Below are 13,355 nucleotides of genomic sequence, written 5' to 3' on the forward strand. Positions count from 1 at the left end.
TAATTTTTTGTATTTTAGTAGAGACGGGGTTTCACCACGTTAGACAGGATGGTCTCCATCTCCTGACCTCCTGATCCGCCCGCCTTGGCCTCCCAAAGTGCTGGGATTACAGGCGTGAGCCACCACACCCAGCCTTTTTTTGTATTTTTAGTAGAGATTGGGTTTCACCATGTTGGCCAGGCTGGTCTCAAACTCCTGACCTCAGGTGATCCATCTGCCTCGGCCTCCCAAAGTGTGTCCCAGCCACTTTCTAAGTGCTCTACATTTACCTCATTTCATACTCAGAACGTTTCTATGACATAGATACTATTACTATCCCAATTTACAGATGTGGAAACTGAGGACAGAAAAGTTAAATAACTTGCCCCAAAACACACAGCTAAGTAGTGGCAGAACAAAGACTTGAACCCAGTCTAGTTCATGAGTTCGTGTTCTTCAGTATCAAATTATGTGGAAAGCACAGGCTTTCTGTTGACCTTACCTCCATCCCTAGGCATAGGCCAGGCTGATCTCTCTCTCCTGTTCCCACCTCTCCCCACCTTCTTCTCTTTCTGAAAAGAGCTTTAAAATCCCATACACTGGTTAACCAAAAGGAGTCCCAAAGAGCCAAACAATCTTTCCTTGGTTTTGTTTCATCTGCTTTTCAGAAACTCAAAAATTATAGAAAAGCAGAATTTTTTTCTAAAAAACAAGATGTTTGACTGTAGAGATTTTTGAGTCCTACTTTGATTCATTCAACAAATGAACACTGAGCTCCCCCCTCTGCCAGAGGCATACTGGGTGTTAGAGACAACCACAAAGCCAACAGCAGGGCTCCTACCACTCGGGCTTGCAAGAATTCCCTTACAAGTGACCACTACCTGAAAACAATCACGTCTTGGAGATTGTCAGGCCTCTGAGCCCAAGTTAAGCCATCATATCCCCTGTGACCTGCACATATACATCCAGATGGCCTGAAGTAACTGAAGAATCATAAAAGAAGTAAAATTTAAATGGCCTGTTCCTGACTTAACTGATGACATTCCACCACAAAAGAAGTGAAAATGGCCCGTCCTTGCCTTAACTGATGACAGTACCTTGTGAAATTCCTTCTCCTTGCTCATCCTGGCTCAAAAGCTCCCCACTGAGCACCTTGTGACCCCACCACTGCCCCAGAGGACAACTCCCTTTGACTGTAATTTTTCTTTACCTACCCAAATCCTATAAAACGGTCCCACCCCATCTCCCTTCGCTGACTCTATTTTCGGACTCAGCCTGCCTGCACCCAGGTGACTAAAAAGCTTTATTCCTCATACAAAGCCTGTTTGGTGGTCTCTTCACTTGGACAAGTGTGAAATTTGGTGCCGTGACTCGGATCGGGGGACCTCCCTTGGGAGAGCAATGCCCTGTCCTCCTGCTCTTTGCTCCATGAGAAAGATCCACCTACGACCTCGGGTCCTCAGACCGACCAGCCCAAGGAACATCTCACCAATTTTAAATCCAGTAAGCAGCCTCTTTTTACTCTCTTCTCCAACCTCTCTCACTATCTCTCAACCTCTTTCTCCTTTCAATCTTGGCACCACAATCTCTCCCTTCTCTTAATTTCAGTTCTTTTCCTTTTCTTGTAGAGACAAAGGAGACATGTTTTATATGTGGACCCAAAACTCCGGTGAGGTCACAGACTCGGGAAGACAGTCTTCCCTTGGTGTTTAATCACGCAGGGATGCCTGCCTGATTATTCACCCACATTTCAGAGGTGTCTACGCGGGAACGCCTGCCTTGGTCCTTCACCCTTAGTGGCAAGTACCGCTTTTCTGGGGGGCAAGAACCCCCTGACCCCTTCTCTCCGTGTCTCTACCCCTTCTCCGCTTTACTGGAGGGCAAGAACCCCCCCACCCCTTCTCTCCGTGTCTCTACTCTCTCTTTTCTCTGGGCTTGCCTCCTTCACTATGGGCAACCTTCCACCCTCCATTCCTCCTCCTTCTCCCTTAGCCTGTGTTCTCAAGAACTTAAAACTTCTTCAGCTCACACCTGACCTGAAACCTAAACGCCTTATTTTCTTCTACAATGCCGCTTGACCCTAACACAAACTTGACAGTGGTTCCAAATAGCGAGAAAACAGCACTTTCGATTTTTCCATCCTACAAGATCTAAATAATTCTTGTCGTAAAATGGGCAAACGGTCTGAGGTGCCTGATATCCAGGCATTCTTTTAGGCATTCTTTTACACATCGGTCCCTCCCTAGTCTCTGTTCCCAATGCAACTCGTCCCAAATCTTCCTTCTTTCCCTCCTGCCTGTCCCCTCAGTCCCAAACCCAAGTGGTGCTGAGTCTTTCTAATCTTCCTTTTCTAGAGACCCATCTGACTTCTCCCCTCCTCGCCAGGCTGAGCTAGGTCCCAATTCTTCCTCAGCCTCCGTTCCCCCACCCTATAATCCTGTTATCACCTCCCCTCCTCACACCTGGTCTGGCTTACAGTTCCGTTCGTTGACCAGCACTCCCCCACCAGCCCAGCAATTTCCTCTTAAAAAGGTGACTGCTAAAGACATAGTCAAGGTTAATGCTCTTTTCTTTATCAGACCTCTCCCAAATCAGTTAGTGTTTAGGCTCTTTTCATCAAATATGAAAACCCAGCCCAGTTCATGGCTCGTTTGGCAGCAACCATGAGATGCTTTACAGCCTTAGACCCTAAAAGGTCAAAAGGCCGTCTTATTCTCAATATACATTTCATTAACCAATCCACTCCCGACATTAAATAAAACTCCAAAAATCAGATTCCGGCCCTCAAACCCCACAACAGGACTTAATTAACCTCACCTTCAAGGTGTGTAATAATAAAGACAGCCAAGTAGCCACATATTTCTGAGTTGCAATTCCTTGCCTCCACTGGGAGACAAACCCCAGCCACATCGCCAGCACACAAGAATTTTCAAATGCCTGAACCGCAGCAGCCAGGCGTTCCTCCAGGACCGCCTCCCCCAGGAACTTGCTTCAAGTGCTGAAAATCTGGCCACTAGGCCAAGGAATGCCTGCAGCCCTGGATTCCTCCTAAGCCATGTCCCATCTGTGTGGGACTCCACGAAAAATCGGACTGTTCAACTCACCCGGCAGCCACTCCCAGAGCCCCTGGAACTCTGACCCAAGGCTCTCCGACTAACTCCTTCCCAGATCTTCTCGGGTTAGCGGCTGAAGACTGACACTGCCTGATCGTCTCGGAAGCCTACAGGACCATCACAGATGCTTTAGGTCACTCTCACAGTGGAAGGTAAGTCCATCCCCTTCTTAATCAATACAGAGGCTACCCAATCCACATTACCTTCTTTTCAAGGGCCTGTTTCCCTTGCTTCCATAACTGTTGTAGGTATTGATGGCCAGGCTTCTAAACCTCTTAAAACTCCCCAACTCTGGTGCCAACTTAGACAATACTCTTTTAAGCACTCCTTTTTAGTTATCCCCACCTGCCCAGTTCCCTTATTAGGCTGAGACATTTTAACTAAATGTATCTGCTTCCCTGACTATTTCTGCGCCACACCTTATTGCCACCTTTTCCCCCAGTTCAAAGCCTCCTTCACATCCTCCCCTTGTATCTCCCCACCTTAACCCACAAGTACAGGAAACCTCTGCTCCCTTGACTATTTCTGGGCTACAGCCACACCTCATTGCCACCTTTTCCCCCAGTTCAAAGCCTCCTTCACATCCTCCCCTTGTATCTCCCCACCTTAACCCACAAGTACAGGATACCTCTTCTCCCTCCTTAGTGACCGATCATGCACTCCTTACCATCCCATTAAAACCTAATCACCCTTACCCCACTCAATGCCAATATCCCATCCCCCAGCACGCTTTAAAAGGATTAAATCCTGTTATCACTTGCCTGTTACAGCATCGCCTTTTAAAGCCTGTAAACTCCCCTTACAATTCCCCCATTTTACCAGTCCTAAAACCAGACAAGGCTTACAGGTTAGTTCAGGATCTGTGCCTTATCAACCAAATTGTCTTGCCTGCCCACCCCATGGTGCCAAACTCATACACTCTCCTATCCTTAATACCTCCCTCCACAACCCATTATTCTGTTCTGGATCTCAAACATACTTTCTTTACTATTCCTTTGCACCCTTCATCCCAGCCTCTCTTCGCTTTCACTTGGACTGACCCTGCCACCCATCAGGCTCAGCAAATTACCAGGCCTATACTGCCGCAAGGCTTCACGGACAGCCCCCATTACTTCAGTCAAGCCCAAATTTCTTCCTTATCTGTTACCTATCTCGGCATAATTCTCACAAAAACACACGTGCTCTCCCTGCTGATCTTGTCCAGCTAATCTCCAAAACCCCAATCACTTCTACAAAACAACAACTCCTTTCCTTCCTAGGCATGGTTAGTGTGGTCAGAATTCTTATGCAAGAGCCAGGACCGTGCCCTGTAGCCTTTTTATCCAAACAACTTGACCTTACTGTTTTAGCCTACTAGCCCTCATGTCTGCGTGCAGGGGTCGCTGCCACCCTAATACTTTTAGAGGCCCTCAAAATCACAAACTATGCTCAACTCACTCGACAGTTCTTATAACTTCCAAAATCTATTTTCTTCCTCCCACCTGACGCATATACTTTCTGTTCCCCAGCTCCTTCAGCTATACTCACTCTTTGTTGAGTCTCCCACAATTACCATTGTTCCTGGCCCAGACTTCAATGAGGCCTCCCACATTATTCCTGATACCACACCTGACCCCCATGACTGTATCTCTCTGATCCACCTGGCATCCACTCCATTTCCCTATATTATTTTGTGTTCCTCACCCTGAACACACTTGGTTTATTGATGACAGTTCCACCAGGCCTAATCGCCACTCACCAGCAAAGGCAGGCTATGCTATAGTATATTTCACACCTATCATTGAGGCTACCGCTCTGCCACCCTCCACTACCTCTCAGCAAGCCGAACTAGTTGACTTAACTCAGGCCCTCACTCTTGCAAAAGACTACGCATCAATATTTATAATGACTCTAAATATGCCTTCCATATTCTGCACCACCATGCTGTTATATGGGCTGAAAGAGATTTCCTCACTATGCAAGGGTCCTCCATCATTAATGCCTCTTTAATAAAAACTATGCTCAAGGCCGCTTTACTTCCAAAGGAAGGTGGAGTCATTCACTGCAAGCACCATCAAAAGGTGTCAGATCCCATTGCTCTAAGCAACGCTTATGCTGATAAGGTGGCTAGACAAGCAGCTAGCATTCCAACTTCTGTTCCTCAGGGCCAGTTTTTCTCCTCCTTCACATCAGTCACTCCCACCTACTGCCCCACTGAAACTTCCACCTATGAATCTCTTCCCACAGAAGGCAAATGGTTCTTAGACCAAGGAAAATATCTCCTTCCAGCCTCACAGGCCCATTCTATTCTGTCGTCATTTCATAACCTCTTCCATGTAGGTTACAAGCCGCTAATCCGTCTCCTAGAGCCTCTCATTTCTTTTCCATCATGGAAATCTATCCTCAAGGAAATCACTTATCAGTGTTCCATCTGCTATTCTCCTACCCCTCAGGGATTGTTCAGGCCCCCTCCCTTCCCTACACATCAAGCTTGGGGATTTGCCCCTGCCCAGGACTGGCAAATTGGCTTTACTCACATGCCCCTAGTCAGAAAACTAAAATACCTCTTTGTCTAGGTAGACGCTTTCACTGGATGGGTAGAGGCCTTTCCCACAGGGTCTGAGAAGGCCACTGTGGTCATTTCTTCCCTTCTGTCAGACGTAATTCCTCAGTTTGGCCTTCCCACCTCTATACAGTCTGATAACGGACCAGCCTTTACTAGTCAAATCGCCCAAGCAGTTTCTCAGGCTCTTGGTATTCAGTGAAACCTTCATATCCCTTACAGTCCTCAGTCTTCAAGAAAGATAGAACGGACTAACGGTGTTTTAAAAACACACCTCACCAAGCTCAGCCACCAACTTAAAAAGGACTGGACAATACTTTTACCACTTGCCTTCTCAGAATTCGGGCCTGTCCTCGGAATGCTGCAGGGTACAGCCCATTTAAGCTCCTGTGTAGACGCTCCTTTTTTTAGGCCCCAGTCTCATTCCAGACACCAGACCAACTTGGACTGCGCCGCAAAAAACTTGTCATCCCTACTATCTTCTGTCTAGTCATAATCCTATTCACCATTCTCAACTACTCATAAATGCCCTGCTTTCGTTTACACTGCCGGTTTACACTGTTTCTCCAAGCCATCACAGCTCATATCTCCTGGTGCTATCCCAAACCGCCACTCTAAATTCCCTCTTAAAGCAAATAAATAATCTTTGCTGGCAGGGCTATGCTGAACCTCCTTAGACACTCTAATTAGATGTCCTGGGTCCTCCCAATTCTTAGTCCTTTAATACCTGTTTTTCTCCTTATTTTATTCCGTTTAGTTTTTCAATTCATACAAAACCATATCCAGGCCATCACCAATAATTCTATAAGACAAACGTTTCTTCTAACAACCCCACAATATCACCCCTTACCACAAAATCTTCCTTCAGCTTAATCTTTCCCACTATAGGTTCCCACACCGCCCCTAATCTCCCTTGAAGCAGCCCTGAGAAACATGGCCCATTATCTCTGCATACCACCACCACCCCAAAAATTTTCGCCACCCAACACTTCAACACAATTTTGTTTTATTTTTCTTATTAATATGAGAAGACAGGAATGTCAGGCCTCTGAGCCCAAGCTAAGCCATCATATCTCCTTGTGACCTGCACATATACATCCAGATGGCCTGCAGTAACTGAAGAATCACAAAAGAAGTGAAATTTAAATGGCCTGTTCCTGACTTACCTGATGACATTCCACCACCAAAGAAGTGAAAATGGCCCGTCCTTGCCTTAACTGATGTGAAATTCCTTCTCCTGGCTCATCCTGGCTCAAAAGCTCCCCAACTGAGCACCTTGTGACCCCACCCCTGCCCACCAGAGGACAACCCCCTTTGACTGTAATTTTCCTTTACCTACCCAAATCCTATAAAACGGTCCCACCCCATCTCCCTTCGCTGACTCTCTTTTCGGACTCAGCCTGCCTGCACCCAGGTGATTAAAAAGCTTTATTGCTCACACAAAGCCTATTTGGTGGTCTCTTCACAGGGATGCGTGTGAAAGAGATAAGCAGCACTCGCCAGGCCAGTTCCTCGGTTTGGAGGAATAGTTGTTTTGTTTGTTTGTTTGTTTGTTTGTTTTTTCCCCCATAATTATCAGGGTTTTTTTGTTTTTGTTTTTTTGAGACAGGGTCTTTCTCTGTCACCTAGGCTGGAGTGCAGTGGTGCCATCACGGCTCACTGCAGCCTTGACCTCCAGGCTCAGGTGGTCCTCCCACCTCAGCCTCCCAAATAGCTGGGACTACAGGCATGCACCACCACACCTATATACTTTTTGTATTTTTTCTAGAGACAGAGTGTTCCCGTGTTGCCCAGGCTGGTCTTGAACTCCTGAGCTCAAGTGATCCTCCCACCTAGGCCTCTAAAAGTGCTGGGATTACAGGTGAGAGCCACTCTGCCCCTGGAGGAATAGTTTTTAAGAATTAAACTCTAAGCACAGCAGAAATCCTGTCTCTGAAAAACCCTTTAGAACAAATTTTATATTACCTTCAAATGTTACTGATATGGTTTGGCTTTGTGCCCCCACCCAAATCTCATCTCAAATTGTAATCCCACCTGGTGGAGGTAATTGGATCATGGGGCGGTTCCCCCATGCTGCTCTCGTGATAGTCAGTGAGTTCTCACGAGATCTGATGGTTTAAAAGTGGCAATTTCCCCTGCTATCTGTCTCTCTCTCTCTCCCACTGCCACGTAAGATCTGTCTAGCTTCCTCCTCGCCTTCTGCCATGATTGTAAGTTTCCTGAGGTCTCCTTATCCATGAGGAACTGTGAGTCAATTAAACCTATTTTCTTTATAAATTACCCCGTCTCAGGCAGTTCTTTTATAGCGTGTGAAAATTGACTAATAGTTACTGAGCTTTCACATCAAATCAGAATTACAAAAAGTGACAATCCCCAAATCCCGAATAAGGCATGGCTAAAAAATCTGTTTTGAAATGCAGAAAATACTGTTTTCCATGAAAATGTTCCAAGTTCCTGGGTCAAGCCATGAATGTTGATTTAACCAAGACAATTGCTGAACTTAGAGTGGAGGAAATGCTCGCCCCTTTTCCTGGGCAAGGCACTGGTGAGAATAAATTAATAAATGCTTAATCATGGGATATGGCCCTTTCCATTCCTCTAACATCCCAAGGACCACAACTATGACACCCACCTCGGACAGACCAAAATTAGCAAGCATGCACTAAAGTCTGAAATAAAATTACCACTCTCAATCTAAACCTCCATTCACAGAATGACTTATCCTTTGGTTATATGAAGAAAACAATTAACTTTAATTAATAAGCACTTTAGTAATCTCAGATAATTTATATACTTTTTAGTGGCTTCTTGCTGTCCTAGATGAATCTCCATGCCATTTTTTGCAGTGTTAATTAAGTGAAATAAAAAGTTCTAGTAGAGTGATAGATGGTATTTGGGGGCAAAGGAAAGAAAGGGGATAACAATTATTAATTGCTCACTCTGGTCAGAGACATATCAAATATGTGGTCAGATATGGTCAGACACATATCACAGCCCATAGCTCATTAAATCATCACAATCCATTTGTTTCACGTGAGGAAATAGGTCTGGAGCATTTAAATAAATTGCCCGGGGTCACACAGCTTTAAGGAAGGAAGCAGAACTTTAAACCAGGAATTCTCAATGCTCCCACCAGGGTGCTCCTGGTCGTGTGTGACATTAAACTACATCCTCTAACCTGATCCTTTTTTTCCCTGATCCCCTCTTCTGAATCCAGGTTTTCTAAAGGCACTAAATTTACTTTTTCTATTTTTTCCTTAATGCCTCTCATGGCAGTTAATAGCCAGATCTTTGGTGGTAACTGGGAGAAACATGAAAAGGAAGGCGTTTCAATGATTGTATGCGTAGGTTGTTTATACCTGTGGCTTATAAGCAAATATTCTCAGCACAGGCTTTGAAAGAAATCATAATGACTGTAGGTGGGACATGCCAATGAAAAACATTTTTAGGCTGGTCATGGTGGTTCACGCCTGTAATCCCAGCACTTTAGGAGGCTAAGGTGGACAGATCTCTTGAGGTCAGGATTTTGAGACCAGCCCTGCACTTAAAAGTTTTTTTCTTTTCTTTTTTTTTTTCTTTTGAGACGAAGTCTTGCTCTGTCACCAGGCTGAAGTGTAGTGGCACAATCTCGGCTCACTGCAACCTCCGCCTCCCAGGTTTAAGCGATTCTCCTGCCTCAGCCTCCCGAATAGTTGGGATTACAGGCATTTGCTACCATGCCCAGCTAATTTTTGTATTTTTAGTACAGACGGGTTTCACCATGTTGGCCAGGATGGTCTCCATCTCTTGACCTTGTGATCTGCCCACCCAAAGTGCTGGGATTACAGGGGTGAGGCACTGTGCCCGGCAAAAAACATTTTTCCACACAAAAAAAGGTAGAAAAACTCATAGGAGGCATTACTGATTTTTCTAGGCTATTGTAGCAGGACAAAATTCCTCAGACACCAGGTTAAAGAAGGAAGGAGCTTTATTCAGCAGACTTGCGTCTCAAAAGCCGAGCTCCCTGAATGAGCAATTCCTGTCCCTTTTAAGGGCTTACAACTCTAAGGGGGTCTACGTGAGAGGGTCATGATCAATTGAGCAAGCTGGGAGTACCTGACTGGGGGCTGCATGCACTGGTAATCAGAACGGAACACAACAGGACAGGGATTTTCACAGTACTTTTCCATACAATGTCTGGAATCTATAGATAACATAACTGGTTAGGTCAGGGGTCGATCTTTAACTACCAGGTCCAGGGCGCAATGCCAGGCTGGCTGCTTGTGGATTTCATTTCTGCCTTTTAGTTTTTACTTCTTCTTTCTTTGGAGGTAGAAACTGGGCATAAGACAATATGAGGGGTGGTTTCCTCCCTTACTATAACTAAAAATTTATATAATTTTCTTCTTTAGAATTCCATGAAAGAAAAAAAATCTCATTTTCCCAGGGAGAAACTGAACCATTCTGACCTCTGGTTATGGCTGTCATCCAAACAGTTTATATAACCTGTCTGGGAAATTGGAGATTGTTCATCTCTAACTCTGCAGTTACGAAAGGAATTATTCACGCTCAGATCTTCCACATGGCTCAAAACCATTTTTGAGATATGGTAATGTCAAGATAGCCCCTTATTCTGTCAAATCTTTAAAAAAATTTTTTTTAATTTAAATTTATTTATTTATTTATTTTAGAGACAGGGTCTCACTATGTTGCCCAGGCTGGTCTCAAACTCCTGGCCTCAAACGATCCTCCCACTTTGGACTCCCAGGATTACAGGCATGAGCCACCATGCCGGCCTCTGTCAAGTCTTATTACTTTAAATTATTTACCTCTTTTTTTTATATATGTTTATATACTCTGACATTTTAAAAGAATATACAGTGAAAATTAAGTCTCCTTCCCACCCCCTGCACCCTGGGTACCCAGGATCCTTTCTTAACAACCACTGTTACCAGTTTATTGTTAACATAGGTTTTAATGCACTAGAAATGTAGTATCACACCATCAAAATAGTAACAGAGTGCTGTGTATCTCCCCTGCAAGAGTCAGAGCCCACACCTCTACAACAAACAATGGTTAACAAGAGAAAAGCAAAACAGCTGGGCACAGTGGCTCATGTCTGTAATCCCAGCACTTTGGGAGGCTGAAGTGGGAGGATTGCTTGAGGCCAGTAGTTCGAGGCTGCAAGTGAGCTATAATTGCACTACTGTACTCCAGCCTGGGTGAGTACTCCTCCTCTAAAAAATAAAAAAGCCAAACAAATTTATTTGATTATAGTTTTATGTAACAAAGGAGCTTTCAGAATGAAGACCCACAGATACAGGGAAAACAATCCATTTTTATGCTTAGGTCCAGTGGAGCATGAACAGCCATGTAGAAATATGATTGGACAAAAAAGGTAAGATCTGAGTGGGGAAACTTGGCAACGCCTGTGTTCAGATTTTTCTTGGCCTCCCCATGCAGCATTCCTTCCTCCCAGGTATGGGGCAGGACCCCTCTGGAATGAGGGTCTTACTTTCTTTATGGTCAGCTGTTACACAGAAAGGCAGAGGGAAAGGTTAGAGTATATTTTTATTATTTTGAGATGGAGTCTCACTCTGTCGCCCAGGCTGGAGTGCAGTGGCGCAGTCTCAATTCACTGCAACCTCCGTCTCCCAGAAGTGATTCTCCTGCCTCAGCCTCCCAAGTAGCTGGGATTACAGGTGCCTGCCAGCAGCCTGGCCAACATGGCAAAACCCCATCTCTACTAAAATTACAAAAACATTAGCCGGGCATAGTGGTGTTCAACAGAAAGCTGGGTTTTGTTTTTTACCCTTAGGAATCTGAAATTTGCTCTCTGTTTTTTAAGATAAGAGTTTCACTCTGTCACCCACGCTGGAGTGCAGTGGCACAATCTTGGCTCACTGCAACCTCCGCCTCCTGGGTTCAAGTGATTCTCCTGCCTCAGCCTCCTGACTAGCTGGGATTACAAGCACGTGCCACCATGCTCAGCTAATTTTTTTGTATTTTTAGTAGAGACAGGGTTTCGCCATGTTGGCCAGGCTTGTCTGGCCAACATGTAACCATGAGCCATGTCACATATCTGAAGAACCAAACAGACAAAACGACACACCAAAAGGAAAACCTCAAACCTCCTCTCCAGCAGAATTTGTCTATGCCCCAACCACTAAGCAGAGTATTAACTCTCAGTTTCTCTTTGCCAGCTTTATTTCACACCTCATTTTCTGTCTAGTTACACCACGGTGCTAAGAGAGCATGATGTACATTTTCCTTTGCTGCAATCAAGCTGCAATGGTCATTCTTTATGCAATTACTGAGTTAAAGCTGCAATTGTCATTCTTTCTTTTTGCAATTATTGAGTTAAAGTCTATCTCCCCAGCCAAACCACAAGAGTGGGGACCTTGTCTGTCCTGTTGAATGAGGGTCAATGGATTAATGGAGTTTTCAAATGTATGAATTAATGCCTGATCCTAATTGCCCATGAATTCTGGGATAAAAGTCAATCCTAGTTGGTAGGAGACCTGATCTCTAGACACTGAGTTGGTCTTGTCTATTTTGTTCCCTAAATGGTTATTGGGTAGCTGGTGTACTAGGCAACCACTGAGCTTACTGGAGCATTTCTAAGACAACCAGGCCTCAAAGAGAATCTGATCAAGGAAGAAGGAAGTAGAAGAGGCAAGTATTTGAATTTCCTTCTTCAGAAGGGAAGCACTGGGAGCCACACCCCCTCTTGCCTGCTCTTTCCTCTCCAGCCCTCTCAAGGGATCAGGCAGTTCAAAGATCAGGCAGTTCAAAGATCGCTCCAGGATCGCTGAAGTGTATCTTACCATCAGCTGACCTTTTACGTTAATTGGGGCAAAGACTGAACGGATAACCAGAGGCCAACTCCCATAGCTTATTTATTACAGTTTTTCCCAAACGCAGGATGGCCACACAGCCCTCTGTTAGCCTGATGCATGCACTTGCAAGTCAGACGGTCCCAAGCTAGGCGACTTTCCCCCTTGGTCCCTCTCATTGCAAGTGGCCCGATAGATCCGGGAGGTGTGTAGCGTGGGTCTGGGGCCTGCTCGCAGCCCCCTGCCGAGTTCAACCCACCTTCCAACTCGGCGAAGCCAAGCACCACGTCTGAGGCTCTCCCCTGCCTGTCTTTGACCTCTAGGGCTGTGATCGTGCAGCCCCAGGAGATGATGTCCACTCTCAGGAGGTCTGACTGCAGCTGGAACTTTTCCACTGTCCCTCCTCCCGAGGGCAGCTCTCCAAACACGGCTCTGGTCACCGAAGCCATAGGGAAAGTTCGGCGTGTGCAACTACTGCCCACTCTTCAAACTCCAGCGCTCGCTAAGCTAGAAGCGACACAAGTTTATAGGAGCAGGGGCGTGACTCGGCTCAGACTCCTCCCTTTCCTTGCCTGGATTTAGGGAGTGACCGTTCCTGCAAAAAATAGCCCCTGGGGCCTTTCTAAATCATTCCTTTGCCTGAGGGTAACGAGAGGCAAACTTTGCAGCCACGCTTGCAGTTCTTATCCTTGGCTCGCCCTGGTTGCATTGCATGTTGGGAATGGTAGTTTTTGGGAGGTGAAATTGCATTTTGGGACCTGTAGTCTTTCTAAACTCGAATCCTGGGTTGACGGTGTTCTACCTCCATCTCCCCACACCTCAACATGTAATGAGCTGGTCATTAATGTCGGTGGCTATCAGACGAAGAACGGGAAAATATAGATAGCAGACTTACAGTGAGACCGA

General features: G+C 45.5%; 1 protein-coding gene across 1 annotated transcript in view; it reads right to left on the reverse strand.

The window, feature by feature from the left end:
* Positions 1-13,146, reverse strand: part of GALM (galactose mutarotase) — a 56,488-nt gene extending 43,342 nt beyond the window's left edge. The window contains exon 1 of the mRNA XM_017860409.1: positions 12,709-13,146. Within this exon, the coding sequence (XP_017715898.1) occupies positions 12,709-12,898 (190 nt within the window). The 5' untranslated portion in view covers positions 12,899-13,146. The remainder of the gene's footprint in view (positions 1-12,708) is intronic.
* Positions 13,147-13,355: the final 209 nt, after the last annotated feature.

Source organism: Rhinopithecus bieti, unplaced genomic scaffold, assembly GCF_001698545.2.
Source record: "Rhinopithecus bieti isolate Rb0 unplaced genomic scaffold, ASM169854v2 scaffold_52032, whole genome shotgun sequence".
Classification (NCBI taxonomy): domain Eukaryota; kingdom Metazoa; phylum Chordata; class Mammalia; order Primates; family Cercopithecidae; genus Rhinopithecus; species Rhinopithecus bieti.